At 44.7% G+C, this 25,360-nt stretch overlaps 1 protein-coding gene across 1 annotated transcript; it reads left to right on the forward strand.

Annotated features, from left to right (window-relative positions):
• The first annotated feature begins 15,135 nt into the window (after positions 1-15,135).
• LOC115190841 (phosducin-like protein 3) lies at positions 15,136-19,040 on the forward strand. Its single transcript, XM_029748901.1, has 3 exons — positions 15,136-15,368; positions 15,908-16,116; positions 18,883-19,040. Exons 2-3 carry the CDS (start codon positions 15,915-15,917, stop codon positions 19,038-19,040), a joined length of 360 nt encoding a protein of 119 aa, XP_029604761.1. The 5' UTR covers positions 15,136-15,368; positions 15,908-15,914.
• The last annotated feature ends 6,320 nt before the right edge of the window (positions 19,041-25,360 follow it).

The raw sequence follows: 25,360 nt of genomic DNA on the forward strand, positions 1-25,360 counted from the left end.
TTGTGGTCATTTTCTGGAAAGGCTCTTTAGAACTGAAATGGAAAGGAGGGAGGAGGGAAGGAAGGGGAGGGGAGGGAGGGGGAGGAGAGGGAAGGGGGGAGGGAGGGGAGGGGGAGGGGGGGGAGGGGAGGGAGGGGGAGGAGAGGGAAGGGGGGAGGGGAGGGAGGGGAGGAGAGGGGAGGGGAGGGGAGGGAAGGGGAGGGGGAGGAGAGGGGAGGGGGGGGGAGGGGGAGGAGAGGGGAGGGGGGGGAGGGAGGGGAGGGGAGGGAGGGGGAGGGGAGGGGAGGGATGGGGAGGGGAGGGAGGGGGGAGGAGGGGAGGGGGAGGAGAGGGAGGGGAGGGGAGGGGAAGGGAAGGGAAGGGCAAGGGAGGGGGAGGAGGAGGGGGAGGGGAGGGAAGGGGAGGGGAGGGGGAGGAGAGGGGAGGGGAGAAGGGGAGGGGAGGGGGGAGGAGAGGGGAGGGGGGGGGAGAAAGGGAAGGGGAGGGAAGGGGAGGGGAGGGGGGAGGAGGGGAGGGAAGGAAGGGAGGGAAGGGGAGGGAAGGGAGGGAGGGAGGGGAGGGAGGGAGGGAGGGATATGTTGAATCTCATGAATAACACATGTAGGTTGTTTCCCAAATGGGACCCTCTTCCCTAGGCCTCCATACACTATATATTCAGCAGTATGGACACCCCTTCATACACTATATATACAGCGTATTGGACACCCCTCATACATACTCCTATATATACAGCAGTATGGACACCCCTTCATACACTATATAGCAGTATGGGACACCCCCTTCATACACTATATATACAGCAGTATGGGACACCCCCTTCATACACTATATATACAGCAGTATGGACACCCCTTCATACACTATATATACAGCAGTATGGACACCCCTTCATACAACTATATATACAGCAGTATGGACACCCCTTCATACACTCTATATACAGCAGCAGTATGGACACCCCTTCATACACTATATATACAGCAGCAGTATGGACACCCCCCTTCATACACTATATATACAGCAGTATGGACACCCCTTCATACACTATATATACAGCAGCGTATGGACACACCCTTCATACACTATATATACAGCAGCTATGGACACCCCTCATACACTATATATACAGCAGTATGGACACCCCTTCATACACTATATATACAGCAGCATGTGGACACCCCTCATACACTATATATACAGCAGTATGGACACCCCTTCACACACTATATATACAGCAGTATGGACACCCCTTCATACACTATATATACAGCAGTATGTGGACACCCCTTCACACACTATATATACAGCAGTATGGACACCCCTTCATACACTATATATTCAGCAGTATGGACACCCCTTCATACACTATATATACAGCAGCAGTATGGACACCCCTTCATACACTATATATACAGCAGTATGGACACCCCTTCATACACTATATATACAGCAGTATGGACACCCCTTCATACACTATATATTCAGCAGTATGGACACCCCTTCATACACTATATATACAGCAGCAGTATGGACACCCCTTCATACACTATATATACAGCAGTATGGACACCCCTTCATACACTATATATACAGCAGTATGGACACCCCTTCATACAACTATATACAGCAGCATGTGGACACCCCTTCATACACTATATATACAGCAGTAGGAACCCCTTCACACACTATATATACAGCAGTATGGACACCCCTTCATACACTATATATACAGCAGTATGGACACCCTTCATACACTTATATACAGCAGTATGGACACCCCTTCATACACTATATATACAGCAGTATGGACACCCCTTCATACACTATATATACAGCAGTATGGACACCCTTCATACACTATATACAGCAGTATGACACCCCTTCATACACTATAATACAGCAGTATGTGGACCCCTTCATACACTATATATACAGCAGTATGGACACCCCTTCATACACTATATTCAGCAGTATGGACACCCTTCATACACTATATATACAGCAGCAGTATGGACACCCCTTCATACACTATATATACAGCAGTATGGACACCCCTTCATACACTATATATACAGCAGTATGGACACCCCTTCATACACTATATATTCAGCAGTATGGACACCCCTTCATACACTATATATACAGCAGCAGTATGGACACCCTTCATACACTATATTAACAGCAGTATGGACACCCTTCATACATATATACAGCAGTATGGACACCCCTTCATACACTAATGACCTATACAGCAGCATGTGGACACCCCTTCATACACTATATATACAGCAGTATGGACACCCCTTCACACACTATATATACAGCAGTATGGACACCCCTTCATACACTATATATACAGCAGTATGGACACCCCTTCATACACTATATATACAGCAGTATGGACACCCCTTCATACACTATATATACAGCAGTATGGACACCCCTTCATACACTATATATACAGCAGTATGAGGACACCCCTTCACACACTATATATACAGCAGTATGGACACCCCTTCACACACTATATATACAGCAGTATGGACACCCCTTCACACACTATATATACAGCAGTATGGACACCCCTTCATACTCTATATATACAGCAGTATGGACACCCCTCCATACTCTATATATACAGCAGTACGGACACCCCTTCATACACTATATATACAGCAGTACGGACACCCCTTCATACACTATATATACAGCAGTATGTGGACACCCCTTCATACACTATATATACAGCAGTATGGACACCCCTTCACACACTATATATACAGCAGTATGGACACCCCTTCACACACTATATATACAGCAGTATGGACACCCCTTCACACACTATATATACAGCAGTATGGACACCCCTTCACACACTATATATACAGCAGTATGGACACCCCTTCATACACTATATATACAGCAGTATGGACACCCCTTCATACACTATATATACAGCAGTGTGGACACCCCTTCATACACTATATATACAGCAGTATGGACACCCCTTCACACACTATATATACAGCAGTATGGACACCCCTTCATACACTATATATACAGCAGTATGGACACCCCTTCATACACTATATATACAGCAGTATGGACACCCCTTCATACACTATATATACAGCAGTATGGACACCCCTTCCTACACTATATATACAGCATATGGACCCCTTCATACACTATATATACAGCAGTATGGACACCCCTTCATACACTATATATACAGCAGTATGTGGACACCCCTTCATACACTATATATACAGCAGTATGGACACCCCTTCATACACTATATATACAGCAGTATGGACACCCCTTCATACACTATATATACAGCAGTATGGACACCCCTTCATACACTATATATACAGCAGTATGGACACCCCTTCATACACTATATATACAGCAGTATGGACACCCCTTCATACACTATATATACAGCAGTATGGACACCCCTTCACACACTATATATACAGCAGTATGGACACTCCTTCATACTCTATATATACAGCAGTATGGACACCCCTCCATACACTATATATACAGCAGTACGGACACCCCTTCATATACTATATATACAGCATTATGTGGACACCCCTTCACACACTATATATACAGCGGTATGGACACCCCTTCATACACTATATATACAAAAATATGTGGACACCCCTGCAAATTAGTGGATTTGGTTATTTCTGTCACACCCGCAGTAGAATGGCCTTACTGAAGAGCTCAGTGACTTTCAATGTGGCACCGTCATAGGATGCCACCTTTCCAACAAGTCAGTTTGTAACATTTCTGCCCTGCTAGAGCTGCACCAGTCAACTGTAAGTGCTGTTATTGTGAAGTGGAAACGTCTAGGAGCAACAACGGCTCAGCCGCCAAGTGGTAGGCCACACAAGCTCACAGAACGAGACTGCCGAGGTGCTGAAGCGCGTAGAGTGTAAAAATCATCTGTCCTCGGTTGCAACACTCACTACCGAGTTCCAAACTGCCTCTGGAAACAACAATCAGCACAAGAACTGTCCATCGGGAGCTTCATGAAATGGCCGAGCAACAGCACACAAGCCTAAAATCACCATGCCAAACGCCAACTGGAGTGGTGTAAAGCTCGCCGCCATTGGACTCTGGAGCAGTGGAAATGCGTTCTCTGGAGTGATGAATCACGCTTCACCGTCTGGCAGTCCGACGGATAAATCTGGGATTTGCGGATACCAGGAGAACGCTACTTGCCTGAATGCACAGTGCCAACTGTAAAGTTTGGTGGAGGAGGAATAATGGTCTGGGGATGTTTTTCATGGTTCGGGCCCCTTAGTTCCAGTGAAGGGAAATCTTAACGCTCCAGTATAAAATGACATTCTAGACTATTCTGTGGTTCCAACTTTGTATCAACAGTTTGGAGAAGGCCCTTTCCTGTTTCAGCATGACAATGCCCCCCGTGCACAAAGCGGGGTCCATACAGAAAGGGTTTGTCATGATCGGTGTGGAAGAACTTGACTGGCCTGCACAGAGCCCTGACCTCAACCCCACCGAAAACCTTTGCGATGAATTAGAACCCTGACTGCAAGTGAGGCCTAATCGTCCAACATCAGTTCCCGACCTCACTAATGCTCTTGTGGCTGAATGGAAGCAAGTCCCTGCAAAATATTTCCAACATCTAGTGGAAATCCTTCCCAGAAGAGTGGAGGCTGTTACAGCAGCAAAGGCGTCGACCAACTCCATATTAATGCCCATGATTTTGGAATGAGATGTTCGACGAGCAGGTGTCCACATAGTTTTGGTCATGTAGTGTATATATATATTTACAAAATATATATGGGGGATTGGAAATGATGCAGACAATTACATTGAAGGAAGCCATAATATATCTGCAATATTAAAGCTGATCTACTCCCTAAAAAAATAGAAAAAGGCTCAAATTGATGAATTGATTTGTGTGTGTGTGTGTGTGTGTGTGTGTGTGTGTGTGTGTGTGTGTGTGTGTGTGTGTGTGTGTGTGTGTGTGTGTGTGTGTGTGTGATGATTAGATTTGACACATTTGTGAAAACAGAGAGGGGTCGTCCTTCAGCTAAGTGCTTTTGTGTTGATGTTGTTGTTGGTGTTGGTTTTTGTGGTCATTTTCTGGAAAGGCTCTTTAGAACTGAAATGGAAAGGAGGGAGGAGATCTGTTGAATCTCATGAATAACACATGAAGCTTGTATCCCAAATGGTAGCCTGTTCTCTATATAAAATCCAATTGTATTTGTTACTTGCGCCAAATACAACAGTAAAATGTTTACTTACAAGCCCTTAACCAACAATGAAGTTAAGAAAATACAACAACAAAAGTATATGGTGAACTACTAGTGACCAGAGCCCTATTCCCTATATAGTGAACTACTAGTAACCAGGGCCCTATTCCCTATATAGTGAACTACTAGTGACCAGAGCCCTATTCCCTATATAGTGAACTACTAGAGACCAGAGCCTTCCTATATAGTGAATACTAGTGACCAGGGTATTCCCTATATAGTGAACTACTAGTGACCAGAGCCCTATTCCCTATAAGTGAACTACTAGTGACCAGGGCCCTATTCCCTATATAGTGAACTACTAGTGACCAGGGCCTATTCCCTTATAGTGAACTACTAGTGACCAGAGCCCTATTCCCTATATAGTGAACTACTAGTGACCAGAGCCCTATTCCCTATATAGTGAACTACTAGTGACCAGAGCCCATTCCCTATATAGTGAACTACTAGTGACCAGAGCCTATTCCCTATATAGTGAACTACTAGTGACCAGGGCCCTATTCCCTATATAGTGAACTACTAGTGACCAGGGCCCTATTCCCTATATAGTGAACTACCAGTGACCAGAGCCCTATTCCCTATATAGTGACCTAATAGTGACCAGAGCCCTATTCCCTATATAGTGAACTACTAGTAACCAGAGCCCTATTCCCTATATAGTGAACTACTAGTGACCAGGGCCCTATTCCCTATATAGTGAACTACTTTAGACCAGAGCCCTATTCCCTAAATAGTGAACTACTAGTGTCCAGAGCCCTATTCCCTATATAGTGAACTACTAGTGACCAGAGCCCTATTCCCTATATAGTGAATTACTAGTGACCAGAGCCCTATTCCCTATATAGTGAACTACTAGTGACCAGAACCCTATTCCCTATATAGGAATAGTGACCAGGGCCCTCTATCCTATAGTGAACTACTAGTGACCAGGGCCCTATTCCCCTATATAGTGAACTACTAGTGACCAGGGCCCTATTCCTATATAGTGAACTACTAGGACCAGGCCCTATTCCCCTATATAGTGACTACTAGTGACCAGAGCCCTATTCCCTATATAGTGAACTACTAGTGACCAGGAGCCCTATTCCCTATATAGTGAACTACTAGTGACCAGAGCCCTATTCCCCTATATAAGTGAACTACTAGTGGACCGAGCCCTATTCCGCTATATAGTTGAACTCTCTACCTAGTGACCAGAGCCCTATTCCTCTATAAGTAGAACTACTAGTTGACCAGAGCCTATTCTCTATACTAGTGAACTACTAGTGACCAGAGCCCTATTTCCTATATAGTGACTACTAGTGACCAGGCCCTATTCCCTTATAGTGAACTACTAGTGACCAGGGCCCTATTCCTATATATGAACTAACTTTAGACCAGAGCCCATTCCCTATTAGTGAACTACTATTTACCAGGGGCCCTATTCCCTATATAGTGAACTAATAGTGACCAGATCCTATTCCCTATATAGTGAACTACTTTAGACCATAGCCCTATTCCCTATATAGTGAACTACTAGTGACCAGGCCCTATCACCTATATATATTGAACTAACAGAGCCTATTCCCTATATAGTGAACTACTAGTTGACCAGGAGCCCTATTCCCTATATAGTGAACTACTAGTGACCAGAGCCCTATTCCCTATATAGTGAACTACTAGTGACCAGAAGCCCTATTTCCCTATATAGTGAACTACTAGTGACCAGAGGCCTATTCCTTATATAGTGAACTACTAGTGACCAGAGCCCTATTCTCTATATAGTGAACTACTAGTGACCAGTGCCCTATTCCCTATATAGTGAACTACTAGTACCAGAGCCCTATTCCCTATATAGTGAACTACTTAGGACCAGGGCCCTATTCCCTATATAGTGAACTACTTTAGACCAGGAGCCCTATTCCCTATATAGTGAACTACTAGGACCAGAGGCCCTATTCCCTATATAGTGAACTACTAGTGACCAGAGCCCTATTCCCTATATAGTGAACTACTTAGTGACCAGGGCCCTATTTCCCTATATAGTGAACTACTAGTGACCAGGGCCCCTATTCCCTATATAGTGAACTACTAGTGACCAGGGCCCTATTCCCTATATAGTGAACTACTAGTGACCCAGAGGCCCTATTCCTATATAGTGAACTACTAGTGACCAGAGGCCCTATTCCCTATATAGTGAAATACTAGTGACCAGGGCCCTATTCCCTAACTATAGTGAAGCCTAACTAGGGACCCAGAGGCCCTCCTTCCCATTATTAGTGAACTACTAGTGAACCAGGGCCCTATTCCCTATATAGTGAACTACTAGTGACCAGAGCCCTATTCCCTATATAGTGAACTACCAGTGACCAGAGCCCTATTCCCTATATAGTGAACTACTAGTGACCAGAGCCCTATTCCCTATATAGTGAACCAGAGCCCTATTCCCTATATAGTGAACTACTAGTGACCAGGGCCCTATTCCCTATATAGTGAACTACCAGTGACCAGAGCCCTATTCCCTATATAGTGAACTACTAGTGACCAGAGCCCTATTCCCTATATAGTGAACTACTAGTGACCAGAGCCCTATTCCCTATATAGTGAACTACTAGTGACCAGAGCCCTATTCCCTATATAGTGAACTACTAGTGACCAGGGCCCTATTCCCTATATAGTTAACTACTAGTGACCAGAGGCCTATTCCCTATATATAGTGAACTACTTTAGACCAGAGCCCTATTCCCTATATAGTGAACCTCTAGTGACCAGGGCCCTATTCCCTATATAGTGAACTACTAGTAACCAGAGGCCTATTCCCTATATATAGTGAACTACTTTAGACCAGAGCCCTATTCCCTATATAGTGAACTACTAGTGACCAGAGCCCTATTCTCTATATAGTGAACTACTAGTGACGAGGGCCCTATTCCCTATATAGTGAACTACTAGTAACCAGAGCCCTATTCCCTATATAGTGAACTACTAGTGACCAGAGTCCTATTCCCTATATAGTGAACTACTAGTGACCAGAGTCCTATTCCCTATATAGTGAACTACTAGTGACCAGAGCCCTATTCCCTATATAGTGAACTACTAGTGACCAGAGCCCTATTCCCTATATAGTGAACTACTAGTTACCAGGGCCCTATTCCCTATATAGGGAACTACTAGTAACCAGAGCCCTATTCCCTAATAATAATATTGTCACGTCCTGACCATAGTAAGATGTTATTTTCTATGGTAGAGTTGGTCAGGGCGTGACAGGGGGTGTTTTGTGTTTTTCTATGTTTTCTATATCTATGTTTAGTTCTAGTTTTCTATTTCTATGTTGTTTTTTTGGGATGATCTCCAATTAGAGGCAGCTGGTCCTCGTTGTCTCTAATTGGAGATTATATTTAAGTAGGGTTTTTTTTTCCACCTGTGTTTGTGGGTAGTTGTATTCTGTTTAGTCTATGTACCTGACAGAACTGTGCGCTTTCGGTTTGTCTTTAGTGTTTTTTAGTTATAATAAATTTCATCATGATGTGAGTAGGCACATTTGCTATTTATTAACGCAACCATTTTTTGTGACAAAACTCTTTGTAGAGTTCAAAATGCCATGGAAACGCATTTAACTCAAAAAATATATATATTTGGCACAGACATTTAAGAGAATGTAAACACAGACGCTGGGAGACGAGAAGCAAGTACGGAGTGTGGAACCTGAGGGAGTGGTAGGTAGAAGGATGACTGGGGAATGAACCTGAGGGAGTGGCAGGTAGAAGGCTGACTGGGGAATGAACCTGAGGGAGTGGCAGGTAGAAGGCTGACTGGGGAATGAACCTGAGGGAGTGGCAGGTAGAAGGCTGACTGGGGAATGAACCTGAGGGAGTGGCAGGTAGAAGGATGACTGGGGAATGAACCTGAGGGAGTGGCAGGTAGAAGGCTGACTGGGGAATGAACCTGAGGGAGTGGCAGGTAGAAGGCTGACTGGGGAATGAACCTGAGGGAGTGGCAGGTAGAAGGCTGACTGGGGAATGAACCTGAGGGAGTGGCAGGTAGAAGGATGGAAATCATAGAAGTGCTGCAGTCCAGGTGAGTCTCACGAGGCGCAGGTGCGCGGAACGATGGTGACAGGTGTGCGCAATAATCCCCACACTGGCAAAAACTAGCGCCGGAAAGAGGGAGAGCGGGACTGAACAAGTGAAAAAGTACATTTTTGTATGCTTTACGTCATCAAACACTAGTTTTTATCTGCAACGAGTCAGTTTGCTGGAAACAGCGACGGTGGGGAAAATGCGGGTATTTTCTCTATGCGGTTTCTAGAATATTCGCATGAATATTGGATGGAAACCTAGATGATTATAAGATTATTATGGACAAAATGTGTCAAACTGCAGTCAAGCATCGATCATCATGTCACCAGAAGAAGACCTGGATATTTATTGGAAAGCAGCATCAAACGTATCACCTTTTCACTTTCACCCCCCTGTGAAGTTGATTTTATTTCATCTGTAGTCTAATAAACTGCACGTTATCCTGAGTTGTAGTGGGAGGACCAGACACCATATCATCTGTAGCCTAATAAACTGCATGTTATCCTGAGTTGTAGTGGGAGGACCAGACACCATATCATCTGTAGTCTAATAAACTGCACGTTATCCTGAGTTGTAGTGGGGGGACCAGACACCATATCATCTGTAGCCTAATAAACTGCAATGTTATCCTGAGTTGTAGTGGGAGGACCAGACACCATATCATCTGTAGTCTAATAAACTGCACGTTATCCTGAGTTGTAGTGGGAGGACCAGACACCATATCATCTGTAGTCTAATAAACTGCACGTTATCCTGAGTTGTAGTGGGAGGACCAGACACCATATCATCTGTAGTCTAATAAACTGCACGTTATCCTGAGTTGTAGTGGGAGGACCAGACACCATATCATCTGTAGTCTAATAAACTGCACGTTATCCTGAGTTGTAGTGGGAGGACCAGACACCATATCATCTGTAGTCTAATAAACTGCACGTTATCCTGAGTTGTAGTGGGAGGACCAGACACCATATCATCTGTAGTCTAATAAACTGCATGTTATCCTGAGTTGTAGTGGGAGGACCAGACACCATATCATCTGTAGTCTAATAAACTGCACGTTATCCTGAGTTGTAGTGGGAGGACCAGACACCATATCATCTGTAGCCTAATAAACTGCACGTTATCCTGAGTTGTAGTGGGAGGACCAGACACCATATCATCTGTAGTCTAATAAACTACATGTTATCCTGAGTTGTAGTGGGAGGACCAGACACCATATCATCTGTAGTCTAATAAACTGCACGTTATCCTGAGTTGTAGTGGGAGGACCAGACACCATATCATCTGTAGTCTAATAAACTGCACGTTATCCTGAGTTGTAGTGGGAGGACCAGACACCATATCATCTGTAGTCTAATAAACTGCACGTTATCCTGAGTTGTAGTGGGAGGACCAGACACCATATCATCTGTAGTCTAATAAACTGCACGTTATCCTGAGTTGTAGTGGGAGGACCAGACACCATATCATCTGTAGTCTAATAAACTGCACGTTATCCTGAGTTGTAGTGGGAGGACCAGACACCATATCGTCTGTAGTCTAATAAACTGCATGTTATCCTGAGTTGTAGTGGGAGGACCAGACATCATATCGTCTGTAGTCTAATAAACTGCACGTTATCCTGAGTTGTAGTGGGAGGACCAGACACCATATCGTCTGTAGTCTAATAAACTGCACGTTATCCTGAGTTGTAGTGGGAGGACCAGACACCATATCGTCTGTAGTCTAATAAACTGCATGTTATCCTGAGTTGTAGTGGGAGGACCAGACACCATATCATCTGTAGTCTAATAAACTGCACGTTATCCTGAGTTGTAGTGGGAGGACCAGACACCATATCATCTGTAGTCTAATAAACTGCATGTTATCCTGAGTTGTAGTGGGAGGACCAGACACCATATCATCTGTAGTCTAATAAACTGCACGTTATCCTGAGTTGTAGTGGGAGGACCAGACACCATATCATCTGTAGTCTAATAAACTGCACGTTATCCTGAGTTGTAGTGGGAGGACCAGACACCATATCATCTGTAGTCTAATAAACTGCACGTTATCCTGAGTTGTAGTGGGAGGACCAGACACCATATCATCTGTAGTCTAATAAACTGCATGTTATCCTGAGTTGTAGTGGGAGGACCAGACACCATATCATCTGTAGTCTAATAAACTGCATGTTATCCTGAGTTGTAGTGGGGGGACCAGACACCATATCATCTGTAGTCTAATAAACTGCACGTTATCCTGAGTTGTAGTGGGGGGACCAGACACCATATCATCTGTAGTCTAATAAACTGCACGTTATCCTGAGTTGTAGTGGGAGGACCAGACACCATATCATCTGTAGTCTAATAAACTGCACGTTATCCTGAGTTGTAGTGGGAGGACCAGACACCATATCATCTGTAGTCTAATAAACTGCACGTTATCCTGAGTTGTAGTGGGAGGACCAGACACCATATCATCTGTAGTCTAATAAACTGCACGTTATCCTGAGTTGTAGTGGGAGGACCAGACACCATATCATCTGTAGTCTAATAAACTGCACGTTATCCTGAGTTGTAGTGGGAGGACCAGACACCATATCATCTGTAGTCTAATAAACTGCACGTTATCCTGAGTTGTAGTGGGAGGACCAGACACCATATCATCTGTAGTCTAATAAACTGCATGTTATCCTGAGTTGTAATGGGAGGACCAGACACCATAACATCTGTAGTCTAATAAACTGCATGTTATCCTGAGTTGTAGTGGGAGGACCAGACACCATATCATCTGTAGTCTAATAAACTGGTTATTATACTGTAGCAATATTTACATCACTAGCATTTCTTGCATAATTGATTTTACCGGCACAAAAAAATATCTCACCTTGTCTAGCATGTATTGTTTTGTCGGCATTTGTAAAGTTTACCGACAAAATGTTCTGTTTCTTTCAGGCCTGTCTGACTTTTTATCAGACATGTACATTATATTTGCATAGAAAAGTTGAATGGAAACCTGGTTAGTTTGTGGTAGTTCAGCTTTGTGGTATTTCAGCTTTGTGGTATTTCAGCTTTGTGGTATTTCAGCTTTGTGGTAGTTCAGCTTTGTGGTATTTCAGCTTTGTGGTAGTTCAGCTTTGTGGTAGTTCAGCTTTGTGGTAGTTCAGCTTTGTGGTATTTCAGCTTTGTGGTATTTCAGCTTTGTGGTATTTCAGCTTTGTGGTATTTCAGCTTTGTGGTAGTTCAGCTTTGTGGTATTTCAGCTTTGTGGTATTTCAGCTTTGTGGTATTTCAGCTTTGTGGTATTTCAGCTTTGTGGTAGTTCAGCTTTGTGGTATTTCAGCTTTGTGGTATTTCAGCTTTGTGGTAGTTCAGCTTTGTGGTAGTTCAGCTTTGTGGTATTTCAGCTTTGTGGTAGTTCAGCTTTGTGGTAGTTCAGCTTTGTGGTATTTCAGCTTTGTGGTAGTTCAGGTCAACTGAGGACAACCGAAGTGCTTCACTTTGACGCTAAACCCATAGAGGCGATGATATTGCAACTAAATAGTCAACATTTATTGATCAATCCCTTGAAAACGGCACTCCGTTGTCAGTGGTTTTAGCGGAGCTGCGGGTCTCCTTGCCATCCCAGCAGGCGAACGGAACGTTTTCTTTCCTCCGTATTGTGACGTTTTATTGATGACGACCTATTAGAATGAGTTGTATAAAAGGTTCCAGTTCCATCATGACATCACGCTCTTTGTGTTTTGATTTGAATTTAAACTTGTTTCTGTGCTGCTATGTGACAGAATATTCATATTCCCATGCATATTGATCTGAGCATCTTTGAGGAACAATGCAGGTGAGTACTGAGTAGGCTAAATTATGATCTAAACCCCACACCATTAAAAGCTCAACAGCTGTATTCTGACAGTTTAAAAACATTATTTGTAGAGGCTGCTGCCTAAAGTTTTCAGATGTATAGTTAAATGGTACTCAATACATTTAGCTACGACTGGCTCCTAAACGTCTAAACTAACATGGATCATTTAGCTACTTGATTGAGAATTTTAGGACCCCTGTAGGTATCAAAAAACAATATATATATTTATTTTTTGGGGCCTTCGCTATAGTCCATGGAGGGAAATGCATTGAGAGGAACACAATATATAAATGGCAGAGTCAAAAAAAATGTATCATAAGAAATAAGGTTTTGAAGTGTCTGTCCTTTATATAAGAGATATAAGAAAGCTCAGAAAGAAATACATATTTAACCCTTTATTTTGTTGGCACAAAACTACTTCCATAAATCCATAATCTTTTTCAAAACTGGTACCGGGTGACCTTCAGATGAGTCCCGTGACATTTGTGTGGGTCGTAGAGACAAACGAAGAACACCATCTTGTTCGTGAGAATCTCCCCTTTCTATAGTGGGGTCACAAACGATTCGGACGCTACAGACGATTTTCGGGATGTCTCCTGGGCTGACAAACAGCGTTGTAGCTCTGTCACTTTCAACCACAGACGTGGAAGAGAGACATCAGCGGATGTGGTGGATTGAGACGCAGCCCATTCAAAAATATATCTGTAGATTAAACAGAAGATTTTGACAGGGACCTTTTAAAAGGATGTTAATTAGATTGACACACGGGTACGTCTCTTAAGGACCAGCCTGATCAGCCTCCTACAACTTGGAAGAAAGACGTATTGGCAGCTTGTTTGTTTACTCTCCTTGTTTTGTTTACTGTGTTTGTTTATCTGTAAACGTGTTTGTTTACCTCCCAGCAAGCCAATGAAAACCAAGCCAGGAGAGATAGGAGCTGCTTTGAGAGCCTGACCTTATGGGACCTGAAGAACCACAACCACAGTAGGCTGAAACACACAGACAGACAGACAGACAGACAGACAGACAGACAGACAGACAGACAGACAGACAGACAGACAGACAGACAGACAGACAGACAGACAGACAGACAGACAGACAGACAGACAGACAGACACGCAGACAGACACCATGTCTGTTTGTGCTATCATGCCAACTCCCTTGTCTCTCATTGTCATGCCAGTAGAGTTGGCAAGAGCACAACAGATCTGGGACCAGCTATACCTGGTGTACTGTAGTAGAGCACAACAGATCTGGGACCAGCTATACCTGGTGTACTGTAGTAGAGCACAACAGATCTGGGACCAGCTATACCTGGTGTACTGTAGTAGACCACAACAGATCTGGGACCAGCTATACCTGGTGTACTGTAGTAGAGCACAACAGATCTGGGACCAGCTATACCTGGTGTACTGTAGTAGACCACAACAGATCTGGGACCAGCTATACCTGGTGTACTGTAGTAGACCACAACAGATCTGGGACCTGTGGAAATAAACCACATAGAGTTGGGTTCATTTTCTCACCCGAGACCTTTCCCCCTCTCAGATCCTACTCTGTGGGCAGTTAAAGACAGAAAAGAAGACGCAGAATACCAAGAGAAAAGCGAAAGTGAGGAGGGAGATGAGGGGGAGGAGGAAGAGTATGTATGTGTGATAATAGAAGGGTCAGAGGTGGAGGAAGATGAGGAGGAATACGAGGTTACATGTGTAGGGGAGTGTGTGGAGGAAGAGGAGGAGGAAGAGGAGGAGGGATACGAGGTTACATGTGTAGGGGATTGTGTGGAGGAAGAGGAGGAGGAAGAGGAGGGTTTGTTAGAGGTTGTGGTGAAAGAGGAGGAAGTAGAGGAGGACAAAGAAGAAGAAATAGTGGAGAGGTATGAGGAGGAGAAGAAAGAGAAGGCAGAGGAGGAGGAAGAAGAAGAAGAAGAGAAGGGAGAGAGGGTAGAGGAGGAAGAAGAAGAAGCAGAAGAAGAGGAGAAGGAGACAGCCAACACATATCCCAGGTGTGTCCATCATCAGGGCCTGAAACTGAGTGTGAAGGGGCTGAGAGTGAGACAGACAGGAGAGGAGAAGTACGGTCAGCTCAGAGAGATCCTAGGAGACCAGTATGTCAGGGAGGTTACCTGCGCCCCTGAAGGAGATAGAGTGGTCCTCCACCTCTATCACCCTAGGTGAGATAGTTAGTTTGGACCTGAGCTGGTCTGGAGTCACTTACTGTATAAGGAGAGACATAGACATCTATTATGATTCAACTGACAGAACTGGCCTAGGATCAGTTTATACAATGCTAGTCATGTATACCGTCGTAGATAACTATTAAAGCTTCAGCTCATACCGCTATCTTAAATGTCTTTAGAGTCAGTTTGATGCTAAAGTAAGCTCTCTCTCTCTCTCTCTCTCTCTCTTTCTCCATCTCTCTCTCTCTCTCGCTCTCATTCTCTCACCTCTCTCTCTCCATCTCCCTCTCTCACCCCTCTCTCTCTCTCTCTCTCTCTCTCTCTCTTTCTCTCACCCCTCTCTCTCTCTCTCTCTCTCTCTCTCTTTCTCCCTCTCTCACTCACCCCTCTTTCTCTCTCTCTCTCTCATTCTCTCACCCCTCTCTCTCTCTCTCTCTCTCTCTCTCTCTTTCTCTCCCCATCTCTCTCTGTTTCCATCTCTCCCCCTCCCTCTCCTTCTCTCTCCCCCTCCCTCTCTCTCTCTCCCTCTGCAGTGTACCTATGTGTTCCCTGTTGAATCACCACTTCAGTCACTTGGCCACTAAATTCCCTGAGTGTAAGTTCCTGCTGATCCTGGCGGGGCAGTGTGTCCCGAACTACCCTGTCAGCCACCTCCCCACCCTGTTCATCTACGACTCAGGATGTATCCTCAACTCCCTGATAGGAGAGAAGGCCTGTGGAGGGAGGAACGTATTGGAAGATGGTGAGAATACACACAGACACACATACACACATACACATACACACACACATATACACACATACACACACATACACACACACACACACACACACACACACACACATATACACACATACACACACATACACACACACACACACATACACATACACATACACATACACGTACACACACACACACACACACACACACCACACACACACACACACACACACACACACACACACACACACACACACATACATACAGACACACACACACACACACACACATACAGACACACACACACACACACACACACACACACACATACAGACATACACACACACACACACATACACACATGCACATACACACACACACACACACACAAATACACACACATACACACATACACACATACACATGCACATACACACACACACACACAAATACACATGCGCATACACACAGACACACACACACACACAAATACACATGCGCAGACAGACAGACAGACAGACAGACAGACAGACAGACAGACAGACAGACAGACAGACAGACAGACAGACAGACAGACAGACAGACAGACAGACAGACAGACACACACACACACACACACACTCTCTCTCTTTCTCTCTCTCTCTCTCTCTCTCTCTCTCTCTCAAATTCAAATTCAAATTCAAGCTGCTTTATTGGCATGAAAAACATTGTGTTAATATTGCCAAAGCAACAATGTATACAATATACATTGTAATACAATTATAAACAATAACAAATAATAATATAAAATGTCAGTAAATAATAATACAAAATTAAAAATAATAACAATAAAATAGTAGTAAAATAATAGAATGTAATAAATATAAAAATCTAAATATGGAAAATGAATCTATAACTAACTTATAACTAAATAATGGTCATCTTCACCATTACATCAGTACTACAACTACTATCATCATTACCACTACTACTACTACCACCACCATCACTAAACTGTTACCATTACTACCCATACCACTACTACTACCACCACCATCACTAAACTGTTATCATTACCATTACTACCCATACCACTACTACTACTACCACCACCATCACTAAACTGTTATCATTACCATTACTACCCATACCACTACTACTACTACCACCACCATCACTAAACTGTTATCATTACCATTACTACCCATACCACCACTACTACTACTACCACCATCACTAAACTGTTATCATTACCATTACTACCCATACCACTACTACTACTACTACTACCATCACTAAACTGTTATCATTACCATTACTACCCATACCACTACCACTACTACTACCACCACCACCATCACTAAACTGCTATCATTACCATTACTACCCATACCACTACTACTACCATCACCACCACCATCACTAAACTGCTATCATTACCATTACTACCCATACCACTACTACTACTACCACCATCACTAAACTGTTATCATTACCATTACTACCCATACCACTACTACTACTACCACCACCATCACTAAACTGTTATCATTACCATTACTACCCATACCACTACTACTACCATCACCACCACCATCACTAAACTGCTATCATTACCATTACCACCCATACCACCACTACTACCACCACCATCACTAAACTGTTATCATTACCATTACTACCCATACCACTACCACTACTACTACCACCACCATCACTAAACTGTTATCATTACCATTACTACCCATACCACTACTACTACTACTACCACCATCACTAAACTGTTATCATTACCATTACTACCCATACCACTACCACTACTACTACCACCACCATCACTAAACTGTTATCATTACCATTACTACCCATACCACTACTACTACTACTACCACCATCACTAAACTGTTATCATTACCATTACTACCCATACCACCACTACTACTACTACCACCACCATCACTAAACTGTTACCATTACTACCCATACCACCACTACTACTACCACCACCATCACTAAACTGTTATCATTACCATTACTACCCATACCACTACTACTACTACTACTACCACCACCATCACTAAACTGTTATCATTACCATTACTACCCATACCACCACTACTACTACCACCACCATCACTAAACTGTTACCATTACTACCCATACCACTACTACTACTACTACCACCACCATCACTAAACTGTTACCATTACCACCCATACCACTACTAGTACCACCACCATCACTAAACTGTTATCATTACTACCCATACCACCACTACTACTACTACCACCATCACTAAACTGTTACCATTACCATTACTACCCATACCACTACTACTACTACTACCACCATCACTAAACTGTTACCATTACCATTACTACCCATACCACTACTATTTGGAATGATAAACAACAATAATAGAAATAACAATAACAGTAATAACAATAATAGTAATAATAAGTAAGTTACTGCTTACTATGCAGATGTTATTATTCAGTGTCTCTCTCCTTCTCTCTCTCTCTCTCTCTCTCTCTCTCTCTCTCTCTCTCTCTCTCTCTCTCTCTCTCCTCTCTCTCTCTCTCTCTCTCTCTCTCTCTCTCTCTCTCTCTCTCTCTCTCTCTCTCTCTCTCTCTCTCTCTCTCTCTCTCTCTCTCTCTCTCTCTCTCTCTCTCTCTCTCTCTCTCTCTCTCTCTCTCTCTCCTCTCTCTCTCTCTCTCTCTCTCTCTCTCTCTCTCTCTCTCTCTCTCTCTCTCTCTCTCTCTCTCTCTCTCTCTCTCTCTCTCTCTGACCTCTGACCCCCTGCAGAGCTGAAGTGGATGCTGGCCCAGTCGGGAGCGTTTGTTATTGACAGCTACGAGGCCTTATACCAGGAGGGCACGCCCATCACAACGCCGCGTTCGGAACAGGAAGACTACAGCGATGACCAGTCTGATCACTATGACAACCAAGGCACCGAGGTGTAGTCATGGTTACAGGGATCACTATGACAACAAAGAGACAGCAGTGTAAACTGTGAACTCTAGGACATCATGAAACAGTGTAAACTCTGATGTAATAGCCCATTCATAAATGTTGGCTACTGTTGACTCATTACATGATGTGATCCAGATCAGATTTAATACAGGTGTAGGAAGCTACTCATGTTGACTCGTTACATGATGTGATCCAGATCAGATTTAATACAGGTGTAGGTAGCTACTCACATTGACTCATTACATGATGTGATCCAGATCAGATTTAATACAGGTGTAGGTAGCTACTCATGTTGACTCGTTACATGATGTGATCCAGATCAGATTTAATACAGGTGTAGGTAGCTACTCACATTGACTCATTACATGATGTGATCCAGATCAGATTTAATACAGGTGTAGGTAGCTACTCATGTTGACTCGTTACATGATGTGATCCAGATCAGATTTAATACAGGTGTAGGTAGCTACTCATGTTGACTCATTACATGATGTGATCCAGATCAGATTTAATACAGGTGTAGGTAGCTACTCATGTTGACTCGTTACATGATGTGATCCAGATCAGATTTAATACAGGTGTTGGGTTAAATGAAGAAGACACGTTTCAGTTGAATACATTCAGTTGGACAACTGACTAGGTATCCCCCCCTTTCCCTTTCCTTACTCATATTGAGCTCACTTGTTATTTTATAATATGCTGTAATAAAGTATGTTATATCTTATTTTATAAACATGTGTGAGTCTCCAATGTTTCAGTCTGCTGCAGTTCAACATCATAGGATAGATTCTATGTCAGTCTGCTGCAGTTCAACATCATAGGATAGATTCTATGTCAGTCTGCTGCAGTTCAACATCATAGGATCGATTCTATGTCAGTCTGCTGCAGTTCAACATCATAGGATAGATTCTATGTCAGTCTGCTGCAGTTCAACATCATAGGATAGATTCTATGTCCATCTGCTGCAGTTCAACATCATAGGATCGATTCTATGTCAGTCTGCTGCAGTTCAACATCATAGGATAGATTCTATGTCAGTCTGCTGCAGTTCAACATCGTAAGATAGATTCTATGTCAGTCTGCTGCAGTTCATCATCATAGGATAGATTCTATGTCAGTCTGCTGCAGTTCAACATCATAGGATAGATTCTATGTCAGTCTGCTGCAGTTCAACATCATAAGATAGATTCTATGTCAGTCTGCTGCAGTTCAACATCATAGGATAGATTCTATGTCAGTCTGCTGCAGTTCAACATCATAGGATAGATTCTATGTCAGTCTGCTGCAGTTCAACATAATAGGATAGATTCTATGTCAGTCTGCTGCAGTTCAACATCATAGGATAGATTCTATGTCAGTCTGCTTCACCGTAGGGATGGTGCCAGGTTTCCTCCAGACGTGACGCTTGACCTTCAGGCCAAAGAGTTAAATCTTGGTTTCATCAGACCAGAGAATCTTGTTTTTCATGGTCTGAGAGTCCTTTAGGTGCCTTTTGGCAAACTCCAAGCAGGCTGTCATGTGCCTTTTACTGAGGAGTGGCTTCCGTCTGGCCACTCTACCATAAAGGCCTGGTTGGTGGAGTGCTGCAGAGATGGGAGAACCTTTCAGAAGGACAACCATCTCCACACAGGAACTCTGGAGCTCTGTCAGAGTGACCATCAGGTTCTTGGTCACCTCCCTGACCAAGGCCCTTCTCCCCCGATTGCTCAGTTTGGCTGTGCAGCCAGCTCTAGGAAGAGTCTTGGTGGTTCCAAACTTCACCATTTATGAATGATGGAGGCCACTGTGTTCTTGGGGACCTTCAATGCTGCAGACATTTTTTGGTACCTTTCCCCAGATTGGTGCCTCGACACATTCCTGTCTTGGAGCTCTACGGACAATTCCTTCGACCTCATGGCTTGGTTTTTGCTCTGACATGCACTGTCAACTGTGGGACCTTCTATAGACAGGTGTGTGCTTTTCCAAATCATGTCCAATCAATTGAATGTATCACAGGTGGACTCCAATCAAGTTGTAGAAACATCAAGGATGATCAATGAAAACAGGATGCACCTGAGCTCAATTTCGAATCTCACAGCAAAGGGTCTGAATACTTATGTAAATAAGGTATTTCTGTTTTTTTATTGAAAATGGGTTTTATTGAATCCATTTTAGAATACGGCTGAATACTTTCCGAAGGCACTGCAAATATCTCATTTACAAAGATATTTACACCCCTGAGTCAATACACCCCTGAGCAGATTTAAGTCAAAACTGTTACTTAGCGACTCAGGAACATTCAATATCTTCTTGGTAAGAAACTCCAGTGTAGATTTGGCCTTGTGTTCTAGGTTATTGTCCTGCTGAAAGGTGAATTTGTCTCCCAGTGTCTGTTGGATTGCAGACTGAACCAGGTTTTGCTCTACGATTTTGTCTGTGCTACCACCATGCTAGCCCAATCACAATGCATTGTTTTATAATAGCCTAGCTGTGGAGTATGTGTTACCCAATCACAATGCATTGTTTTATAATAGCCTAGCTGTGGAGTATGTGTTACCCAATCACAATGCATTGTTTTATAATAGCCTAGCTGTGGAGTATGTGTTGCCCAATCACAATGCATTGTTTTATAATAGCCTAGCTGTGGAGTATGTGTTGCCCAATCACAATGCATTGTTTTATAATAGCCTAGCTGTGGAGTATGTGTTACCCAATCACAATGCATTGTTTTATAATAGCCTAGCTGTGGAGTATGTGTTACCCAATCACAATGCATTGTTTTATAATAGCCTAGCTGTGGAGTATGTGTTACCCAATCACAATGCATTGTTTTATAATAGCCTAGCTGTGGAGTATGTGTTGCCCAATCACAATGCATTGTTTTATAATAGCCTAGCTGTGGAGTATGTGTTACCCAATCACAATGCATTGTTTTATAATAGCCTAGCTGTGGAGTATGTGTTGCCCAATCACAATGCATTGTTTTATAATAGCCTAGCTGTGGAGTATGTGTTACCCAATCACAATGCATTGTTTTATAATAGCCTAGCTGTGGAGTATGTATTGTCCAATCACAATGCATTGTTTTATAATAGCCTAGCTGTGGAGTATGTGTTACCCAATCACAATGCATTGTTTTATAATAGCCTAGCTGTGGAGTATGTGTTACCCAATCACAATGCATTGTTTTATAATAGCCTAGCTGTGGAGTATGTATTGTCCAATCACAATGCATTGTTTTATAATAGCCTAGCTGTGGAGTATGTATTGTCCAATCACAAGGCATGCAGACAAAACAGGCCTTTCACATGATTTCAAATACAATCGCGGGAAAACACAGGTTGTAAAGCAAATGGCTTCTGCTGAAAAGAGAATATTGTAATCTGTCTGATCTAGGCTGGCAAAATATTTGATCAACTTCCCAAATATTGTTTTACAAAGTAAAACAAGAAAGAGACAGACTTTTGGCACCAGCTCATCGGCCACCACCGGTGACCTGTGCGTCATTGGGTGAGTCAGTGAAACCGGAAAGAATTTTAATGACGATAATGACCTCCTCATATTGTAGCCTACAATATGTCTCCACACACCTAGACCTGGGCTATTGATGGATTCATGACAAGGTCGTTTTCATTTATCTCAGATGGTCAGTTTGTCAGTGTCAAAGTACCCTGTCATTTCGATAATATGTAATGGTATTAACAAAGATTCTGCCAATGTCACGTCCTGGCCAGTATATAAGGTTAATTGTTTTTGTAGTTTGGTCAGGGCGTGACAGAGGGTATTTGTTTTATGTGGTTCGGGGTGGTGTGTTTGTGTAAAGGGTGTTTGATTTAGTATGTCCGGGTTTTGGTTTATTCTAGGTAGTTCTATGTGGAGTCTAGTATGTCTGTTTCTATGTCTGGTGAATTGGTGTTGGGACTCTCAGTTGAAGGCAGGTGTTTTCTATCTGCCTTTGATTGAGAGTCTCATAAATGAGGGTGTGTTTGTGTTTGTGTTTTGTGGGTGATTGTTCTGTGTTCAGCCCTAGGCTTTGCCAGACTGTTTAGTTGTTCGTTCGTTTTCGTGTTTTGTTGTTTTGGAGTGCTCTTTTGATAATTTAAATAAAAGTCAAAATGAGCATACACGTACCTGCTGCATTTTGGTCCTCATTCCCCGACGACAACCGTGACAGAATCACCCACCTCTCAAGGACCAAGCAGCAGAGGAAGGAGCAGACGGTTTTCGAAGAGGACAAACGAGAGAGATGGACTTGGGAGGAGATCTTGGAGGGAGAAGGCTCCTACACTTGGGAGGAAATCCAAGCAGGGAAAGATCGCCTTCCTTGGAAACAGGTGGTACGCGAGAGAGAGGAAAGGAGTAAGGCGGGTATGGACCGGGAACGTTTCCGAGGGACAAGACTGGCGTTGAAGCACGAGAGGCACCCCCAAGAAAATTTTGGGGGGGGGCACACGGGTAGTTTGGCTAGGCCTAGGAAGAGCCGGAGGCCAGCTACCCGTGGTTATATGGAGGAGCGTATGAGGTGGGGAGCGCTATGTTTCGTTGAGGAGCGCACTCTCTCACCCATACGCACGCACAGTCCGGTGCGAGTTATTCCAGCCCCTCGCAGGTGCCGTGCTAGAGCGGGCATCCAGCCTGGTAGGAGGATGCCTGCGCAGCGCATCTGGTCGCCGGTACGCCTCCGAGGACCAGGCTACCCAACTCCCGCTCTACGCACGGCTACCATCAGGCCCCTGCACAGCCCAGTCTGCCCTGTACGAGCACTCCGCTCGTACAGGGCTACTAGTTCCATCCAGCCAAGGCGGGTTGTGCAGGAGGTAAGATCTAGACCGGCTGTGCGCCTCCATAGCCCTGGGTTTCCAGCTCCTGTCTCTCGTGCGGACCCGGAAGTGCGTCCACCCAGTCCGACTCGTCCTGTTCCCGCTCCCCGCACTAAACGGCAAGTGCGTAAACCCAGCCTCGCCAGTCAACAGTCGTCGGAGCTGCCCGCCAGTCAACAGTCGTCGGAGCTGCCCGCCAGTCAACAGTCGTCGGAGCTGCCCGCCAGTCAACAGTCGTCGGAGCTGCCCGCCAGTCAACAGTCGTCGGAGCTGCCCGTCAGTCAACAGTCGTCGGAGCTGCCCGTCAGTCAACAGTCGTCGGAGCTGCCCGTCAGTCAACAGTCGCCGGAGTGGTCAGACTGCGCTGAACTGCCGGAGTGGCCAGACTGCGCTGAACTGCCGGAGTGGCCAGACTGCGCTGAACTGCCGGAGTGGCCAGACTGCGCTGAACTGCCGGAGTGGCCAGACTGCGCTGAACTGCCGGAGTGGCCAGACTGCGCTGACCTGCCGGAGTGGCCAGACTGCGCTGACCTGCCGGAGTGGCCAGACTGCGCTGACCTGCCGGAGTGGCCAGACTGCGCTGACCTGCCGGAGTGGCCAGACTGCGCTGAACTGCCGGAGTGGCCAGACTGCCCTGAACTGCCGGAGTGGCCAGACTGCCCTGAACTGCCGGAGTGGCCAGACTGCCCTGAACTGCCGGAGTGGCCAGACTGCCCTGAACTGCCGGAGTGGCCAGACTGCCCTGAACTGCCGGAGTGGCCAGACTGCCCTGAACTGCCGGAGTGGCCAGACTGCCCTGAACTGCCGGAGTGGCCAGACTGCCCTGAACTGCCGGAGTGGCCAGACTGCCCTGACCTGCCGGAGCGGCCAGACTGCCCTGAACTGCCGGAGCGGCCAGACTGCCCTGACCTGCCGGAGCTGACAGACTGCCCTGACCTGCCGGAGCTGACAGACTGCCCTGACCTGCCGGAGCTGACAGACTGCCCTGACCTGCCGGAGCTGACAGACTGCCCTGACCTGCCGGAGCTGACAGACTGCCCTGACCTGCCGGAGCTGACAGACTGCCCTGACCTGCCGGAGCTGACAGACTGCCCTGACCTGCCGGAGCTGACAGACTGCCCAGACAGCCTGGAACGGCCTGAGCCGGAGCCGCCTCCAATATAGGTGGGTTGGGGAGGGGGGGTGTAGCACAGTGCCGTCGTTGACGGCAGCCACCCTCCCTTCCCTCCCTTTAGTAAGGGGGAATTTTCTTTTGGGTATTGTTTGGGGGTAATTTTTTTTGTGTTAAGGTGCTTCTGGGGTAGCACCTTTAAGGGGGGGGTACTGTCACGTCCTGGCCAGTATATAAGGTTAATTGTTTTTGTAGTTTGGTCAGGGCGTGACAGAGGGTATTTGTTTTATGTGGTTCGGGGTGGTGTGTTTGTGTAAAGGGTGTTTGATTTAGTATGTCCGGGTTTTGGTTTATTCTAGGTAGTTCTATGTGGAGTCTAGTATGTCTGGTGAATTGGTGT

Source organism: Salmo trutta, unplaced genomic scaffold (genome assembly GCF_901001165.1).
Source record: "Salmo trutta unplaced genomic scaffold, fSalTru1.1, whole genome shotgun sequence".
Taxonomy (NCBI): Eukaryota; Metazoa; Chordata; class Actinopteri; order Salmoniformes; family Salmonidae; genus Salmo; species Salmo trutta.